Raw genomic sequence first — 20,851 nt, forward strand, 5'->3', positions numbered from 1 at the left:
CACGCGCACACACACACACACACACACACACACACACACAGTCATACCTGTTGAGCTGTTTCTGCAGCAGGTCCAGGCGTGTGTCCAGCTGGTTACGTTGATGTCGGCCCAGGCTGTGCAGCGGCGTGTTGAGGGGCGGGGGGGAGGTAAGGCTGCAGCTAGGAACCTCCTGGTACTGACCACCACTGCGACTCTCACCCCAGAAACTGAAGATGTGGGACACACCAGAGAATGCACCTGTAGGAGATGAAGAAAGGTGGAAACATTACTGGACAATTCACAAGGATATGGGCACACTATTCTTAGTGCGTTCCATTTGTACTCGGAAGTCAGAATTTCCGAGATAAATGGAACGCACTATTCTGTTGTATTTTACCTGACAGAGCATTGCAGGTGTTCCCAGTCTTGGGGTCTCCATCCCCCTCAGTGTTCTTGTTGAAGTTCCTGGGCATGGCCTGAGCCTGCGGATTGTCCATCATTGCTGGCGGAGGGGCGAGTCTAGTCACAATTGACTTCTCCCCCTGTAAAAGGTGTAGATCCAAGACATTAACACTAGTTTTTATTAGGGGTGGAAAAAAAAATATATCGAAAATCGTGATTTTTTTGCGACTATTTTTAAAATGTTTTTTTTTTTTTCCTCAGAAAGGATTTAAAAAACCATTTTTTTTTTTTTAACCAATGATTCACCTAAATATTTTTTGGTTTATGCGGTACTGCTGACGGTGACTACATCAAGTCAGTTTCCAGCAAAACAGAGTGAAAGTAGAAAATGCATGCAAATGTGCATTCTTCTTAGAAAACAGTCAGTTTTTAGACATCTCATGATATATTGTCTCTAGAAGTGTATTATTCAACTTTTGTTTTTGTTAAAGAAGGAAATAAAAATCGCAATACAGCATATCGTCCCAGCCCTAGTTTTTATTGTACCATGGTGTACAATAATGGCAACCACAAAACAGCTTTAGAATGAGTCATGATGAAAACTGTAGTTATACCTCATCACCACTGGAGTGTGAAGATGCTGAGCTGCGATGTGCCTCCCATTGCCGCTGAGGTGCTTCCTCCTTTTTTTGGTTGTTGGCTGCTTCCCTGTATCTTCGTCGCGCGGACTTATGGGACTTTTTAATTTCACCAGCATCTGCATCATCTGGACACAGGTGTGTGAGGAAAGATTCAAAAAAGAGGGGATTGGTCAGTCCAGCCGGATCAGGACTAACTTTTCAAAGATGACCACTAGGGGAGGACTCTGACAAATTATTATTAAACTAGAAAGGTGCACTCAGAAAACAGTGGTGGCTGTTTTGACATTCAGCGGCAGTGATCTGCACTTTACTATGTACCACCCCCACACTGGCGGAGGCTAGACACTGTCCGATTTACAGCCTCTCTGTCTCTGTCTTTTCTTCCACTCACTACCTGCTTGTACATCTTTGTACACCTTGTACATCCCGGCTGTAGTAGCAACTCTACAGTCAAGATGGAAGTGAAGATAACAAAAACTGGGATTTATTCATCTCGTATCGTGTCTAACTTGAGTGGATCATAACATATCGGGGTATGGAATTTATTGGCAGATGTTTCGGTTCAAAATGAGTCCATTTTTGAGCCAAGGCAAAAACCAAAATTAAGTCTGCAACGGACTATGTGAGGCTTGTTTTTAGCTTAGCCGATTTCCGGAGATGCCTTTTGCTATCTGATTTGTTTTTGATCACCTACTGGCCAGTTGAGAGGAGTCAGCAATCAACATAGCAGTATAAAAGAGAGTCCTCCACTCAAGAGTCAGTCATTACATTTTAGGGACTGTTCGTTATTTATTTAAGGGGCCACCGGAGGAGTTTTGGGACCTTTAGGCTAAAAAGACTTGACCCTCCCCTCGTCAGTAATAATTTTTTATGACCCTCCAAAATGATTAGAAAAAGAGGCATGACCCTCCCCTTAGGTGCCAGTTTGCACTTAGCAAAGACATACAGGTGACATTTGATTTTTACAGCAATGATACATGAGTTAACCTCTGCTTTCTCATCTTACACATCCCACTCCTCTGTTATGGTGTGGTGGCCATTTCAGTAGATTTACTCACTAACATTGTTGTGGAAATGCTTAAATACAGCTAAAATGTAACAGTGAACAATCAGTGTTGGACCTCCAGTCTGTTGAGATGCCTCTCCAAACGCAGAAACGAAGCGCAGTCACACCATAAAACGTTAAGACACGTTGAGAAAAAATCTCTGTATTTTGCCGTAATCCAATGACACGAAAAAAAAGTAATCCACAGCAATCAGGAGAGCCACAAAAAGGTAAATGACACGGTGTATCCAGCAAGGCCTATAGGAGCGTCACATTCACCAGCCAGCTCCAAACAGGTGAACGAGGCCTCTCCACTTCGCCGTTTAAACAAAGTGGAATAAACGTATAAAAGTCAAAATCTACACAAAACTCACAATCAATTAGTAAGCTGACAGCACATTATTTTATATTATATTATTATATACATGGCATTTAGGAAACCTTTATTGCAACGTTGGCATGGTAAGATATCCAGACTAGTGCAACAGTAATTTCTTTTTTTGCGTCCTGCTGCTCCCATCATCAGCCAGGTAATATTTTGAGAGACTGAGAGCTACATGGAAAAATATGCACCAAACAAGCCACTTTGAAATGTTGCTTTTTTCATGAATACAAAAGTTGGATGACCCTCCCCTCAACAAAGAATAAAAAGACATGACCCTCCCCTTATTTTCCTCCGGTGGTCCATTCCATAAATACCAAACGGTCCCTTATAGAGTATGGGGCCCTTTCCTACCATTTTTGAGAAACCTTGACCGAGAGACCGCCATCTCGGAGTAACTGCTCCTAACCTTTATCATTCTAATGATACTTTATGTTTAGTTGCTTATCTCATTTAAGTATTTATTTATTTGTGTACATTTTTCTATTTTTTTTAATTTTATTATTCAATTTATTTATTTTTTGTCTGTAGTGTCCACTCTCAACCTTTGGGCAATGTAAATATATGTCTGTGTGTAGAGTTAAGTTGAATGCCTCTTAGCTTAATGCCTGGGGTTGGGTTAATAGGGGAAACATGTATGTGTTGAAGGTTGTTATTCTGGACTGTTCTACATTGATACTAATAAATAAACCAATCAATAAAGTCAATAAAATAGGTTTTTCAAAAATTGTGAATCACTGCAACCATGAGGGATCCTTGAACATGCAGGCATTCATTTACACAAAGAATATTCCAGCAGTATGATGCACACACACACACACACGCGACCGAAAGCATGATCGTGTTTGAATGCCTGAATTTACTGAAGTTGTATTTCTGTAACCACTCATACAGTAGAGTCAGACAATTTGGATTTTTTTTTTAGGGATGCACCGAATCCAGATTTTTGGGGTTCGGCCGAATACCGAATCCACTGGTTAATACCGAATACTCCTCCCATCCTCAGTCCATTAACACAGTAAAACACATTAATGAAGTAAACAGCGTCCACAGCAGTGCATTAAATGCAAAAGCATGTGCTTCGGCAACGTGTGCTTTTAGTTTTTAACTGTGACTGTCCTTCCTTTGCCGTACCTGAAGTTGCTGCATTTTGGCTGCTGTCTGTAGATTCCTTCATGCACAACTCGTATTCTTTCAGATGTTTCATACCAAATGTTGTAACAGTGGTGATGTTGTGTATTGTTTAGGGTCCTCGCCACCACCAGACTAATCAGCATTGCAGATTGAACATGTAGCTGGACTTGAATGGCCTTCTTTTGACTGAAAGTACTGCCAAACTACACTTTTTCTGCTCACGAGTTCCATCTTCACTTTCTCACAGCCTACTGCATTGAATGCTCCACCTACATAAACACCTTCCCGTAGGTCGTTAGGTCGACCAGCGTAGCGTGTGTGGTGCAAGCGTAGAGTTCAAAAAGCCCAATATTCAGCCGAATCTGAACCCGAAACCTGGATTCGGTGCATCCCTGGTTTGTTTTAGCTGACAGTAAAACAAATGGCCGAAGCGAGTGATGGGCCGTTAAGGAAGGGTTACCTGTTTCTGTGCGTCTTCGGAATGATAACTTGCGTCTGCGTAACTTGTTGAATCCCCCACAGTTAGAGTCATCACTGCTCGGAGAGCCTGGGATCATGTTGGTCTGAAACGAGGACCAGCATTAAAAAGCCTTTATTAAAAGATAACATTGTGGGGATGATATGAGTAAAAGAAGCCACAGTAAGAATCAGTTAACCTTTATTCAGTTAAAGGAAAATATTTGCTTGGATACTACCCCAACACAAAGAACACACTTTAAAGTGCTCATATTCTGCTTTTTGGCTTTTCCCTTTCCTTTATTGTGTTATATATCTTTTTTGTGAATGTTATAGGTTTACAAAGTGAAAAAGCCCAAAGTCCTCCCCAAAGGGACTTACCATCTCCAACAGAAAACACTGTTCACAAACTGCTCCAAACAGCTCTATTGTAGTCCAGCCTTTACTTCAGAGACAAACGTGGTCACTTTGGAACACACCTTATAATGCTCACCTAGCTGCTAGCATGGCACGCCCTCATACTCTGCTTCTGACTGGCTAGTAGTGCTTACCTAGGTACTGTCAGGGCACGCCCTCATACTCTGCTTCTGAATGACTAGTAGTCCTTACCTAGCTACTGTCAGGGCACGCCCTCATACTCTGCTTCTGACTGGCTAGTAGTCCTTACCTAGCTACTGTCAGGGCACGCCCTCATACTCTGCTTCTGAATGACTAGTAGTCCTTACCTAGCTACTGTCAGGGCACGCCCTCATACTCTGCTTCTGACTGGCTAGTAGTCCTTACCTAGCTACTGTCAGGGCACGGCCTCATACTCTGCTTCTGACTGGCTAGTAGTCCTTACCTAGGTACTGTCAGGGCACGCCCTCATATTCTGCTTCTGACTGGCTAGTAGTCCTTACCTAGGTACTGAGCATGTGCGACTCCCAACAAAGATGGAACAGAAGTGAGATGTCTCACTCTGTAGCTAAAACAGAGAGCTCAACACACAGGGTGAAAAGAGGAGCTGCAGCAATGAGCAGTACAACAAAAATATGGTGTTTTCTGAAAATTAAACCATGTCAACCTATTCTGATATAACCTCTAAATACAATTATGAACCTGAAAATGAGCATAATATGGGCACTTTAAGTATGCAGATTTATATATATATTTATATATATATTATGGCTGATATTAACCATATTGCTTCAAAGTATTCAGGGTATCTGTCTGACTCAGACTTCACATTACTTGTTCTTTGATGAGGTTGTAAAACTCACATCTCGGAGGTTGAAGGTGATTTCTAGGTTGTTCCAGAAGTGGTCTGCGAACTCAGGATACATGTCCAGCACCTCCAGAACATCTTCTCTGAAGATTTTATGGAGGTCGCAGTAGGTTAGAGCCCTCACATCAGCGTTGGATTTACCTGGTCGGGAATACAGGTTGATAGGCTCGCCGAAGATATCATTCTTCCCTGAGAAAGGGGAAAAGCAAGAAGTCAAAGTAGCTTTATTGTCAATATATTGAGCGATCAGACAACAATATAATGACATTTGAGTGGCAGATCCCTGAGGCATAAAAACATAAAAACATTAGACAGTCAAAAAAGGTCAATTAAAGTTAACATATACTGTATATAACTTCTTAATGTTTCTGAAACTCTGCAATTTTTCATATAATTATCATAAATGACCTGTAACAGCAAACGAGACTAACAGTGAAAAGAACGCTAGTTTTTTATAGTCTTTATTAATGTCTCTACCAAGGTCTGATTTTTCCTGCGAAGTCAGAGAATGATTTACGGCAGGTAGACGGAGCTACAGTAACACATTCTGAAGGGTCACAGATTTCTTTGTAACACCAGAATAGCCTGTGTTAGTGTATCCAGCCAGGTAAAAGGTAGCAGGAGATTTCTTTACATAGGCCTAATTATATTTTTATATTTTAGAAGTTATCTGCTGTAGTTATGACTGATACTGGGGCAGGACCATCACAGGAAAGAAGGAAATTAAACGATGAACAACTAAAAGCTAAAAGGGAAAGTGAAAGACGACGGGGGAAACCCCGAGTCACACTCGGTCGGGCTTTCAGCAGATGGAGAACATTACGGGATTATAAATGATTCAAAAACGTCAACGAATTGTCAGTAGCCTGTATTAAATTACGCCCCCCTTCCAATTAAACAGATGTTTTATTCCTTTTAGTCTGTGTTTGTGTTGGCCTGCTATTTTCTTTTCCCTTGTCCCCCTGTACTTGTGTAAAGCAAGCTTGGGTTTCGTCCAAAGCGGCCACTGGAATCAACACAAACTGAAAGTTACATATAGCCACTTTAAAGACATACAATCACTGCAATGTAATGTGCAAGCACAGCGTGCAGCAGCAGTACTGTATGATGACAAGACAATGTACACAATGAAAACAATTCAATGTTATGTCGTGTTATTGCACGATTGAAAATAGTAAGTCCTACAGTGTGTGTACGAGTACTATTGTTACATAACAATAATGAAACTGCTTTTTCGATTCACTGAAATATCAGCCATGTATGCATTATATTTTATGGGGATATTTAAGGTATCCTGACATTTAGAGGATATCTATTTCTTGGCTGCAATCATTTTTTTATGAGCCAGAAATATGACAGTGGCATGGGACTAGTGTAGTAGAAGTGTTTTAGTCAAAACACATTTTTATGTGAACACAACTGTGTTTATTTTGAACTTTGAACTATTGAAAAAGTAACATCATATAAGTATCTCAAAATGTAGGCCCAATAGATTCTTTGGCAAAATTACTTAAAATGTTGAAGATCTTTTTCTCAAACTGTCTTTAAGTTAACTACCCGATTTCTTACCCCACCTTTTAAAATGTTATGTTGTGTATCTTTTAGGGCAAGACATGCAAAAGTTACATAATCATTTAGAGCAAATAGTTAACTTCATTCTACATGATGGTCACCACTGGTGAATGCATTTCATGCTTAATATACAGTACATCTACACATATACAAATACACACACCATGTGTACTTGTGTTACTTTACATAACAGCACTATGCTATTAATTCATCCAACTGTTTTCCTGTTAAGGGAGCTAAATCCAATCTCCACTTACATTGGGCAAAAGAGACGAGGTACAACTTAGTCTAAATCAAAGATGTTCCACTTCCGGGACTGTTCAGATGCCGCCGGAAATTCCGCAGGATGACCGTCTTTTTAGGCCAGATTTCTCTCACCTTCCTCTTTCTTTGTGTTGGCGTTCTAACCTCCGGTGGATTTGTGAGGACTATGGTTAACTGCTCCTCAGATCTCTGCAGGGTAAATCCAGACAGCTAGCTAGACTATCTGTCCAATCTGAGTTTTCTCTTTTGAACGTACACATGTTCCACCAAAACAAGTTCCTTCCCGAGGCTATTTTTGCTAAGTCATTATTGTGTCCGGGGCTTAGCGCCGCCCCAAGACGATTGTGATTGGTTTAAAGAAATGCCAATAAACCACAGCAAGTTTTTCTCCCATCCCGGAATGCTTTGTGGACTAGCTAGACCCTCTTCCACAACGCTGTGGGGCAAGGTCTGGCAATGCGAGACTAGGTACAACCTGATCATGTCTTTTGTTGTGTTGTCCTAAATCCACACTTCAGCTATTAGGAGTAACACTCTATGCTCACCAGCAGATGGCACTACCAGCTAATGCATATGTTGTAGTTATTGAGAGGCAGCATGGCCTGAGCATGTACAGAGTCATCAACCAGAAAGGCACGCTGGAAGAGATATTCAAGTATAAATCAAAAAAGAAAATGTAACTGGGCAAGAAAGAGATCTGCTACATACAGGAGGCTATGGACCAGTGGAGAACTTTTGTCCTGCTGATAAGTCAGGGCATTCCAGTCTGAACTACTCTTACTTGCTAGATCTCAGGGAAGCAGCCCTACATTGGCCTGCAATGGACTAGACCTACAAGCTGAAAGGGAAATTTAAATATTGGACTAAACTGTGTATACTTCTAAGTCATCTCCTGTAAGAGTAATGTTTCCAGATGTTGTCATGTTCTTCTTCAGATTTAGTTTCAAATAAGCTCAAAGTGATCAATTAACAGGGGCTACAATAGGTGGTTAATGTAATCAGTAAAACATATATTGACTGTGTATATATAAATATATTTTTTGTACCCAAGATGGCAACCACCACATCTCCTCTTAGTATCTCTATGGATCCCCTGGATATGAAGTAGACTGCAGTGAGGACGTCCCCAGCGTGGACCAGCGTGTCACCCGGGGGTGCGTGGGTGGTCTTGAACTTCATGGCCAACGCCCTGAGGCAGCCCTTGGTGGAGCCCTTAAAAGCCTTACAGTTCTGCAGCAACGTCCGATTCAGGTGGAGGCAGATATCCGCCTGTAGACACTCTGGGAAACCCTTCAGCACCTGGGGAGAGGGAGCAAAGAGACGAGGACAAGGAAGGAAGAAGGGATAGAGAAGCAGGAGAGAACAGAAGTAGAAGACAGAAAGAAGGAATTAAAGAAGAAAAGAAGATAGGAGGTGAGTAAAAAAGCAATAGATACAAGTGGAGCAAAAGAGTTGAAAAAAAAGCAAAAAGGAGAGGTGAAAGGAGAGGGATGAGAGAAGGGAGGAGAGAAGGGAAAGAGACGGAAAGAGAAGAGGTGGGATAAAGAAAGATGAATTGATAGTGAAAGGTTACATCCCGTGCTATTAGCAGCAACTGTCAATAACGTAAAGCTAATGTCAAATAAATGTCACAGATTATGGATGCTTTAAAAGAAATAAATAAAAAAAAAGTGTCTTGGTACAGTTTTTATTGTTATAATCCCTACTGGTCAACATTCATGGACCATTAGCCTTTTAATGTTATAACACCATTCCACAAATTAACATTGCAAACCTACATTCCCTATACCAGTCTTGTATAAAGTACTTGAAAGCAATACTTGAGTAAAAGTACAATTATCTTACCAGAAAATGACTTTGGTAGAAGTTAAAGTCTCCTTTTAGAATATTACTTGAGTAAAAGTCTTAAAGTATCTGATATTTACTGTACTTAAGTATCAAAAGTAATTTTCTGATAATAAATATACTTAAGTATTAGAAGTAAAAGTAAAGGTAAAAAAAAACTTTGATTATGAACTTCATGGCCAAAGGTGTGTAACGTTATCTTCATCACCACTGTTGTCGGGGTGGTCATCGTCTGTTACCATGGCGGCAGAGCCTGGTACCAGGGGCTTCCATGTCACTATCAGTCATTATGCTTCCTCCTCTTCTTCTTTAGTTTTGGGCTATGTTTTTTTTTTTTTTTACCGCTTGACAACAAACAGGCATTAGGTCACCAACTGGAATGGAGCGTGCATTATCTTTGCAATTTAGGAGCAATAATTCGCCAAACCTGCTTTTTTTCTAGTGTAACAAATTTCTTGGGATTTTATTTTGTAGTAACGAGTAACTAAGATGCTCAGGGGAGATGTAGTGGAGTAAAAGTAAAAGCTTCCGGAAATATAAATAATGAAGTAAAGTACAGATATGTGGAAATTCTACTTAAGTACAGTAGTGAAGTATTTCTACTTTGTTACATTACAACACTGCCCTATACATATATCAGAACATATTGGTTCTTCTAACCATCAGAGAAGTCATGGTTTTCATTTTATCTTTTATAATGTTAACCCCTAAATGGAAGACAGGCATCAGCAGTCTGGGCATTCTTTCTATCTAAAAGGGCCTATGCAGTGATTTTTAGAGCTTCACTGCTACATTATTACAAACTGTTATTTCAGAGGGCCTACCAGAACAGAGTCAGCAGGCCCTTAGAGTGTAATTAATATGAAGAATTGGTGCAATTTAATGAGTTCACAGCAAGCTCTTTTAAAAAGCAGGCTATGGGCTTGTAACTCTCTGGCTGACTGCACGGAACAGAACTGTACCTAAAACACCAGCACTGTTTCTGTCTCTCCATTTCTCTCTTTTTCATGTTTCAAACTTTACTTAACTTTCTTCATTTTAGACTTCAGTGGACTCCGTCTTCATCTTTCCAAGCCCCAATCGTTTCTTCCTTTCGCAATTTGTCTCTAACTCCTTTTTCACCTCCCACCACCATAAGTTCCTGGGCTACAGACGTTTTGCAGATTGCTTCCCCCGACCCCCCCACCCCCCCACTTACACCTTTTGAAATGTTTGAACCTCTGGTTTGAAGGCAGTCAAACACATAGAAACTCGGTATAACCTTTCACAACACAACTGAGAACTCCCTTTTGTGGATTTGAATAACCTATTACTCCCTGTACATACCAACCATTTTGCTGATTTGTGGGGTGCCAGGTACAAGCTGAAAATGTGCTGAAGTAAGACTTTAGAGGCAGGATACATCAGGTGTTTACTGGTGCATTTAGCAGATGCTGAACTGCAAGCCTACGCCGCTATTGTTTATGTACATGTTTGCTGTCATGATATATTATTATGCTCTTTGCTGTAGCTTTGCAAAGCTTCTGTTTAGTGGGGGGAGGGGGGGGACGACCTAGCAAATAAAAAATTATGGTGACACTGGTTATTGTATTTTCCATAAGAATGACAGTTCATAATAATGAGCAAAGACAGTGACAGTGTTTCATTTTGCATCTTTACAACAAAGAGCACTGTCTTCAACTGCCTTGTTTGTCATTGTTGTTCAATTCCAGCCTATTTAGGAGAATATGAACTGATATATTAAAACATAGATGACATTCTTTTTTGGAACCGACAAACATGTGGCGTAGGTGGAAGTACTACAGCCCTGAGTATTACCTGTATACAGCCCAGGTGGCGCAGATGTTTAGCCTCAGATGCAAAACCCGTCTGCAAAGCACTCGCTGCTATTTGCTCTGAGGACACAGTAATAATTGAAGGCCACCCAGATAATAATAATAATAATAATAATAATAATAATAACTTTTATTTATATAGCGCCTTTCATGAAACCCAAGGACACTTTACAGAATGACTGTGGCTAAGCTAAAGGAGGTTGTAGGCTGTGGTGAACAGGTGGTGTTTCAGGAGTTTTTTTTAAGATGAGCGTGTCTACATTCTTATCAGCTACAATCTTCTACGGCTGTACCATATTGTATGATGTCATCACCCTAAAAAAAAACGAGAGCTGCAATTATGATTGTGTAAACCCGGCCTGTCGGCTGTTATTTGAAATACGTCAAGTGGATTAATCCTTGTTTCATGGTGGTGTTGTCTCGGTAACGTGAAAAAAAAAAAAACATTAATCAATCCCTCTGTCTCTCTCACACTCACTTACATACAATCTTGGCAGGCCACTGCACACACAGTGGTTAACTAAGAAGGTAAAACCTTTTGTTAGACCTTCCTTTTTGTATCGTGCACTAAGCACTTCATTCTGCACTGCTTTCTCACTCTCAAAACAGCCAAATAAAGCCTAAAAGTACTGTATATCTCATTATAGATCCATTTCTTTTTTTTTTTTTTTTATACTTTATTGCAATGTTCTTTCATGTTATAGATGAACTTTAAGATATTATCTTGTACGTAGGAGATAAACTTAGGTTCTTGAACAATATGGCACCCCCCCTAATACACATTTCATTCCTTACATTTGAGAGACATGCTGGGCTGCGGCTGTGCTTCTGTAGCCAAAGTCAATAACACAATACTAAGATTTTTATTTTTCACAAGATTCACTGTACTGCTCATCCACATGCAAAATATTTCTATCTCTTTCCTCCTGCTCTCATCACAACACTTACAACAGACAGACAGACAGACAGACAGGTCTACTCAACCCAATCATAATTACATGAATCTACCTTACTGGGCCTTTAAGAGAGCAACATAACAGGGTAAGATGAGGGGGCTTTCACCTAAAACACATTCCCATGGATGTTAGTCCAATTTGTTCCCTCTCTACTACAATGGCTCACTTATTCTACAGAAATGAAACAGGATTTCAGTGATGGAAGTATGTATATACAGGGACCACGCTCTTCAACAGAGTTCCTATTTCCTTCTATAAGGCTTCACAGACAACAATGAGGTGCCGATTATGCTACGAAGGCATTTGGATGCTGGAAAGGCTTTCTGAAGCTATGAGCAGAGATGTGTTTGGTTAAGGGTACTTTTTGAGCTGAGACTATGAAACAGCTTACAATGCAGTGAAAAATTGTCGCTGTAAATTTAGTAAAGATGACATCCACTGACTCATGCGCTGCATTAAATGCTTGCATCAGCAGTTCTTAAGTGTCACAGTGTGTGTGTGTGTGTGTGTGTGTGTGTGTGTGTGTGTGCGTGTGCGCACACATGTGCATTTGTGGTTGCATGCAGTCTGTGTCCAATGTCATATCTGAGCACTCATAACACTGATACATAGGGTACAGAAGATATCCTTGGACTATGCCTGTGTGTGTGTGTGTGTGTGTGTGTGTGTGTGTGTGTGTGTGTGTGTGGTTCAGGTTGAGGTTTAGGCTGACTGTATACAACAGGCATGTTAAAAGCACTCCTTCAATCAGCGTGTGTGTCAGCATGCATGGTGCGTTTGTGTCCATTGACAGGTGTGACTCACACTGTGTCCGTGGGTTTCTGTGTGTGTTTCAAGTTGTATGTTAAAAGAGTGTGTTAGCCTTCATGCATATGAACAAACCGATGTAGGTCCATGCATGGAGCAAATGGTTTAGTCTATATCCACGGCGTTCCACTTCCGGGATTGCGCCGTTGCCGCCGGAAATTCCGTTGAGACAGCTAGCTAGACTATCTGTCCAATCTGAGTTTTCTGTTGCACGACTAAAACTACTTTTGAACGTACACGTTCCACCAAAACAAGTTCCCTCCTGAAGCTATTTTGCAGAGGCTCCGTGCAGGGCCTAGCGCTGCCCACGACAATTGTGATTGGTTTAAAGAAATGCCAATAAACCAGAACACGTTTTTCTCCCATCCCGGAATGCTGTGTGGACTAGCCAGACAGCACTGCGGAGGAGGGTCTGGCAATGCGAGACTATACATACTTTAACCTGTCTATTTGCACGTTTAATAATGTGTGTGTGTGTGTGTGTGTGTGTGTGTGCATATCACTTATGATACTCACATCATTCCTATTTTCTCTGATGGTGTTGGACCATGTATGCTGAGACAAAGTCTTCACATCCTATTAACGTACAACGCAGGCTCAAAATACTACCCTAGCCTTTTCTGCGTACATGTGCGTATTGATGCCAAACACCCTATTTGAGTACACGAGGATCAGTACTCACAGCGTTCATGTCGATGCCGTTGGTGTAGGACCAGGCGTGCTGGAAATACTCCTCCAGCCTCTGCCTGAGCGGGTTGGGGATCTGGTGGAAGCGGATGAACTCCCTGACTCTCAGCATCTGGGTGTGGTAGCGGGCCGTCCCCGAGTACAGCCGCTGGATGATGGCTGACACATTCCCAAAGATGCTGGCGTACATCAGGGCTGGAAGTGGGAGACGGGAGAGGGTGAGGGTGAGACATGAGGGAGCATTTGGAAGTGCGAGGAAGGAGGAAACAAGGGAAGTAGGCAGAGAGGGAGAGAATAACGTAGACATTAACATAAAGAACAAGGACAAACGGGTTTGATACACTGATATGACCTGACATATTACTGGCTGACTGTCTTCTTCATCTGAAAAGAAATATATTATTAGCTCGACCCCCTGGGTGATATGTTTGATATAAATACGATAAGTGGAGAAGGGCAAGGAAAAGATGAAGAGAAAAGAATAGACAGAGGAAGTTCAGACAGCTGATGGTATAATAATGGAGAAGGATTTTAGCATGAATCAGAGCTGTGTTAAAAAAACAATGACATAAGACTCACTGAAGCTGGAGTCAGAGTTTCTAAGTCTATATGTAACCAAAGGTGAGTTGTGGCTCCAAAACTGTGGAATACACCACCTCTGGCAATCTGCACTGCTATTTATGTATTCTCTTTTCTACATCAGTTAAAACACCACTTTTGAATCTGGCTTTTAACTGACTTGCATTCTTTTATATGTCCTGGACTATATAATTTCATTTTAACTTACTGTATTTCTTACTAAGTTATTTATTGTATGATTTTATCTTTAGACAAAGAGCTTGAAAAAGTGCTATACAAATAAAGTTAATATCATAAAATCACATTTCCAAGCTTTGATTAAACAGCCTAATTTGCCTTTCTGCATTACAGGATACACCAGTGAGTGCCATATGAACATGATACATAGACTCTCAGACTATACTGATATTGATATAGGGATAGTAACAGAGTATTGATCAATACTCTGTTACTATCCCTCCACCCAGGCCAAGAAAGGCAACACTTTCTGTGGGAACACAAAGAGGGAATTTCACACTAAAAAGACAACTTTGGACAGCTCAGGCTGCTGGAGCCTTATATTAGCCTTCGCTGAACTTTGGAAAGCATTTTAGCACTAACCCTAACCCTTACTGTAATGAGGAATTTGAAATCTGTCACCCCACCTCGTACACTGAAGTTGCATTTGGAAGAAATATATTTACGGCCAGTATGGAACGATTACACAGACAATATATTGTATTAAAGGAATTGTTCAAATTTTTTTCAAGTCTATTTGAATACAACACTCACGTGACCATATGTATGTTGAAAGAGTTTTTGGCTGCTTTAATTGTTCCTCCTGTTCACAGTGGCAGTGAAAAGACGCAATTTTAATGTAAGTGATGCAGGACTGAATCCCCAATCTTCTGTCTTTATTAAAATGCCTTCTACAGGTTAGCTTGTTGGTTGAGGAACATTTAGAAAAATATTTTCCTACTAAAAAGACTGCAACTTTGGTACATATTCAGTGTCTGTGTCTGACTTAGACAGCGTCAGATTAAGTTTTCAATTAATTTTCACACCGAACGAGGACTGTTGTATCCCATCACTTACATTAAAATAGCGTTAAGACATGACCTCCTGAGGGCTAGTATACACAGAAAGAATGATTACAGCGTCCAAAACTATATCAGTGTACATACAAGCATGTGAGTACTGTTTAAGTCAGACTTGAAAAAATGTGAACCTAACTTTTAAGATAGACTTAAAAAAATAAACGTGAAACATATAATAGGTTTAACAGCCATCTGAAGTTGAATTCTAATCTTTCCTGCAAATACAGTTACATATGTTAAATAAGTCAAATTTAAAAAAGTAAAAAAAAAACATGATCACATATTAAAAATCTCATATTATGCTCATTTTCAGGTTCATACTTGTATTTTGGATTTCTACTACATGGTTCCGTGCTTTAATGTCCTGGTAGCAGTGCTTTGCCTCTGCTTTGCCTGTGCTTCGCCCCAATATAGTCCCAAGTCAATATCTGCCTAGGAAATCGTCTAGTCAATATCTGCATTGCTATTTGTACTGTGAATACGCAGGCCACAAGAAGTAATTAGGTTGTTTTTTGTTGTTGTTGGGTCACTTTTACTCACAACGTGCTAACCGGCAACATAGGATTCCATTCACTACGCTAAGCTAAGCTAGCGGCAATGCATGCACTGAGACAAAAATGCATTTGCCCACCTATATAAATATAGATGAGACGGTGAATAACCCTATTTCAACAAACTGTGGCGTATTCCATTAAGTATCAAAAGTAATTTTCTGATATTAAATGTACTTAAGTATTAGAAGTAAAAGTAAAAAAAAAAAAAACTTTAATTATGAACTTTATGGCCAAAGGTGTGTAATGTTATCTACAACACCACTGTCGTCGGGGTGGTCATCGTCTGTTACCATGGCGGCAGAGCCTGCACCAGGTGCTTCCATGTCACTATCAGTCATTATGCTTCCTCCTCTTCTTCTTTAGTTTTGGCCTATGGTTGTTGTTTTTTTTGCCGCTTGGCAGCAAACAGGCATTAGGTCACCAACTGGAATGGAGCGTGCATTATCTTGGCAATTTAGGAGCAATGATTTGCCAAACCTGCTTTTTTCCATTGTAACACATTTCTTGGGATTTTATTTTGTAGTAACAAGTAACTAAGATGCTTAGGGGAAATGTAGTGGAGTAAAAGTATACATTTTATTTAGGAAATGTAGTGGAGTAAAAGTAAAAGTTTCCAGAAATAAGAATAACGAAGTAAAGCACAGATACTTGAAAATTCTACTTAAGTACAGTAACAAAGTATTTGTACTTTATTACATTACAACACTGTCTATGACTAAAGAATAATTCCGTTTATACAACTGTTGTTCGCATGAGGTCAGTCCTCAGATACGGCAGGAGTTTGACTGATCTAAATGGGTTTTGTCTGTAGAGGACAGAGTGTTTTCTGTCATATCCTTCATGAGCCTCTCTGTTTTGTCCTGTTGTCAAGTTGGATCCTGCTAACCTCTGAACCTCTGTCAGCTCCCATCACTGTCTACATCACCCACTAAAACTGCTGTGTATGTGTGTGTGTGTGTGTGTGTGTGTGTGTGCGTGTGTGTGTGTGTATTTTTGCACGTGTGTGTCACACACAAGGGACACAATTGATCTCTGACTGAATTTAAATAACTTTTATAATTCTCATGGCAATTTCATAGTACATTTCCATTTTAGAGCAACAGGATATTATACTTCAGTAATGGATATTTTACAAGCTGCAGGTCATTTTATGGCCAAGCGAATGCCAAACTGTCTGGAGGAGAAACAAAATAAAAAGCCCTTGTTGAATGAGTTTTTCCAAGCCCTTGGATAACTGTAACTACAATACAATACAGATTAATTCCAATTTTATTTCATAAACACAGCACAAAATAATAAGCGCATGCATTCTATAAAAGAGCAGTTAATCGTTTCTAGTCACTTTTTAGACTGAGAACTAGTTTTAGGGCCATATTTTAACGATTTAAGCACACGCCGTGAAGAGCCTGGTGCGTTTAGGGCGGTACAAATCCACTTTTGCTAGTTTAAGTTTAAGCTGCTGTAATTGTCAGAATTAAAATATATAAGAAAAGAAAAATCTTAGTGATTTAAAACTCACTAATTGACACTATCTGGTGTAAAGTAATCCTTGCTGTACTGGTTTACCACAAACAATGTTCCCACAAATCATGTTGTGTAATGTGTAATGGCCTGACTGAAATTCAGCCACTTCCTAAATAAAATCCAGTTGCAAATCGCTTTTTGTCACTATTTTTTAAGCCAAAGGTTACTGGAATACATACAGTACTGTGTTTACTTATTTTAACTTTTATCTGCCAAATGTTTGGTAAAAATACAAAAAAATAAAAAAGACTGGGCGAGTAAAGATAGTGGAGCAGAGAAAGAGAGATGCTTCGGTCATCTGATTCAATCTGATGTGACATCTGGTGTCCCCATTGCTTTAATTCAGTGCGTATCACATAAATTGTCAATGTACTAAGCAATTTCTCACATACTGTGACATTTTTATTATGTCTTTCTATTATATACTTTCTTTCACCCAGGCCTGAAGCCAAGGAACAGCTACCTCTAGCTTGATATCAGTACTTACATCCTATGAGCATGACACAGATGGAGAAGATCTTCTCAGAGTTGGTGTTTGGGGACACGTTTCCAAATCCCACACTGGTCAGGCTGCTGAAGGTGAAGTACAGAGCTGTGACGTACTTGTCTTTGATGGAGGGTCCCGAACCTGGAGTGGATATTTAGAGGTTACACAAAGATTTCAAAACGCTTTTTTGCCATCACTGATGATCATTCCACAATTTGTCATATCAAAATTTGATTTTGACGAAGCACGTTTTCCAGGGATGCAAACACATGCCCCCTGGGGAGATTCTAATTTTTTACAAATATCAGCTTTAAAATGTGAAATTACTGTCAATTTTAGCATGAGGATATAGGGAAAAACTCGCCCCAGAATTAATATTATTACTGCTACAAAAGTAATAGAGGTGGGCATCAGTTCAGGGAATTTGTCCATTGTAGTTTGACCCTATTCAAATTCTGTGTGGAGGGGAGTTTAAAAAACAAATTTCCAAAAATATTCCAAATTTTCCATCAATGCAGACATTGTTTTAAATATATATATATATATATATATATATATATATATATATATATATATATTTTATGCTCATACTGCAGATGCTAAAAGTAGGGCTGCTGCTGCACTTCCCGCTGCCTTAAGATAGCAATACGCCCAGAATGCACCTGAACACACCTCCCTGTAAGACCAGCACGCCCAGAATGCACCTGAACACACCTCCCTGTAAGACCAGAACGCCCATGGGCCACAGAAGGGCGCAGGTGCATTTGTTGTTTAAACGACGTGGGCGCTGGACGGGAAACTGATAACTGAGTCGGTCTTAAACCAGCAAAGACACTTGCTTCAGGCGCTGCGCTGTGCCACGCCGGGTGCAAGATAGGGCCATTAGTATTAAAACTACAGTGTTGCCTCCTTTCTCACTGGGATACAGGCTACAGGCTAAAGATTTGTCTTAGCTGCTGGCGCGGACACCAGAATCTTGGGATTTTTACACAACACTTTTATGTAGCTAATTAACGAAGGTAGGCCATGGTAAAAGAGCATTTAAACATTGAAAATCATCCCTTCATTAAGCTAACAAGACCCCAAATTCCAATTACCCTGCAGGGGTGGACTGCACATCGGCAGGTCCGCGGTAAATACGTGTATAAAATGTCTGTATCGTCACTGCGCTGCAATTTTATAAACACATCTGTCGTGTGCATCCACGTGGCATCTCGCCGTCCAAATACCAAGTAGAATATCGATGTGATATCGATTCACCGCATACACAAACAAGCACACGGGGCGCCTGGGTCGCTCACCTGGTTGAGCGTGCTCCCCACGCGCAGAGGCTCAGTCTTTGCCGCAGCGGCCGCAGGTTCAATTTTGACCTACGACCCTTTGCTGCATGTTAATCCCTGTCTCTCTCCCCTTTCCTATTTTCAGCTGTTCTGTCCAATAAAGGCCTAAAATGCCCCAAAATATTCTTAAAAAAACAAAACAAGTACACAACCCCTCACCCTAAAACAAGCAGCTCTGTCTCACACACGCAGAGCAAAGCTATATTGCATGTGTTCTATTTCTTGCGACATATACAGTATGCCAACCCCATCTCCCCCCAAAAAAACTCGTTGGATTTGCACAAATCACGTAAACGGTCAGTTTTGCCAAAAGGTGACAAGTTTGCATCCCTGGTTTTCTATTTATTTGTTTAAAGCTGAGCTAACCAGTACTGTATAGACAGTAACACTGCAATATTTCTAACCAGTAATACATTATCTTTCCTCTCAGTACCTAGGATGGAGCTGTTGTAGTGCTTTCCCAACTGGTCCCCCAGCGTGTGGAGCCAGCCAATTGAACCATTCCTCTCGACGCTACCGATGGCATACCTGGGAAAGATAAACAGTTGTATGTATATAATTACTGATGTTGGTAATAATTAGCCCAAAGATAGACTAAATTCATTTTCAAACCCCTAATAGTGCTGCCAAAAAGAATTGTTTTGACTGTGGTCAGAAAAAAATTAACTTGGTGCTTGAGAACACACAGTACACCTCTATAAAAAAACACGAGAAACTATATTTTTAAAGCATTGTACTGAAGTTGAGAAAATCAATACTGTGACTAGCACTAGCACCCATATGATACCAGCTGTGATATGCAGAGTCACACAGAGGCATGATTATTCCCACATTACTCCTCTGTAAGTAGACAGTCTTATGGCATTGTACCAGATGCAGGCCAGCCAGTGAGCGATGAGGGCGAAGGTGCACATGAGGAGGAAGAGGACAGCTGCGCCATACTCCGAGTAGCGGTCCAGCTTCCTGGCTACACGCACCAATCGCAGGAGACGAGCAGTTTTCAGCAGACCAATAAGAGTGGTGGTCTGATGGGAGATGGAGAGACAGAGAATAGGTATTGGTAATGAAATATGGTTATTGTAAAACATGGCAAAAAGCAAAGTCCCTTGGCTCTGATGTCTCCTCGCAGCTTTCCCACCTGCTGTCTCACACACACACACACACACACACACACACACACACACACACACACACACACACACACACAACCACACACACACACACAGGTGGGGCAGCCATGACCTTGTCTCGATTGGACTCACTGTGGAGGTGGTAAATCCTGATTTCCTTTCATTACTGTGGGTCTACTCCCTCTTCTTACTACTTGTGTTCAGCTGCCCCCCTTCGTGTCCATACAACAAATAAAGAACAGGACGCTTACTGCGCTGGCAGAGAGCCCTGTGCTCTGTACGAGTGTGTATGTGTGTGTTTGTGTCCTGGCAGTAAATAATAGTTGTCTGGTGAGGAAAATCTCCACTTTTTCTTGGCTCTGTGCCCCCTTCTGGACAGCATCTATGAAGTGAACCTTGGCAAAGCTTTCCCCGGGCAGTATTTCAATGTTGGGGAGTTTCCACATTCATCTCTTTTGTGGGTGGCTTAATCACTAAAAATAACAACTTTTTTTATTACTTATAGATGCATTTCAAGTACTGCTTACCCTGTCAATGGAATTACCCTAGGCTGAGCTGCTGTGTGGAGGGATCACCCTCGGCCTCAGCGGTTTTCATCCGTACAGTATTATGTGGGAAGTTTCCTCAGGGAGCTACGGCAGCCTACAGTGTGACTGTCACACCCTCCCTCCCCATCCTCTTCCTCCAACTCCCACGCTTTTCTCTAGACACCCACCTGCCACTTAACTTAAATTCTCCAACCAACACCTCCATCACTTCACTTTTCAATTATACAGCAAACCATAGGACCTAATTATGCAGTGTCTGAACTATACTGTGTATAGTGTATCACTGCATATTTGCCTCTGTTATATACTGCATTTCAAGTTTGGGCATAGGAGGCAGGGAAGCT

General features: G+C 40.8%; 1 protein-coding gene across 3 annotated transcripts in view; it reads right to left on the reverse strand.

Annotated features, from left to right (window-relative positions):
* The window catches only part of kcnh2b (potassium voltage-gated channel, subfamily H (eag-related), member 2b), a 319,040-nt gene that overhangs the window by 4,034 nt on the left and 294,155 nt on the right, over positions 1-20,851 (reverse strand). For all 3 annotated transcript variants that reach the window (XM_031298279.2, XM_031298278.2, XM_035998114.1), the window contains 10 exons: positions 19,700-19,854; positions 19,263-19,357; positions 17,490-17,630; positions 13,265-13,464; positions 8,186-8,438; positions 5,299-5,492; positions 4,044-4,146; positions 996-1,147; positions 377-521; positions 48-237 (listed from right to left, as the gene is read on the reverse strand). In XM_031298279.2, coding sequence (XP_031154139.1) covers positions 48-237; positions 377-521; positions 996-1,147; positions 4,044-4,146; positions 5,299-5,492; positions 8,186-8,438; positions 13,265-13,464; positions 17,490-17,630; positions 19,263-19,357; positions 19,700-19,854 — 1,628 coding nt within the window. The remainder of the gene's footprint in view (positions 1-47; positions 238-376; positions 522-995; positions 1,148-4,043; positions 4,147-5,298; positions 5,493-8,185; positions 8,439-13,264; positions 13,465-17,489; positions 17,631-19,262; positions 19,358-19,699; positions 19,855-20,851) is intronic.

Source organism: Sander lucioperca, chromosome 23 (assembly GCF_008315115.2).
Source record: "Sander lucioperca isolate FBNREF2018 chromosome 23, SLUC_FBN_1.2, whole genome shotgun sequence".
In the NCBI taxonomy this organism is placed as follows: domain Eukaryota; kingdom Metazoa; phylum Chordata; class Actinopteri; order Perciformes; family Percidae; genus Sander; species Sander lucioperca.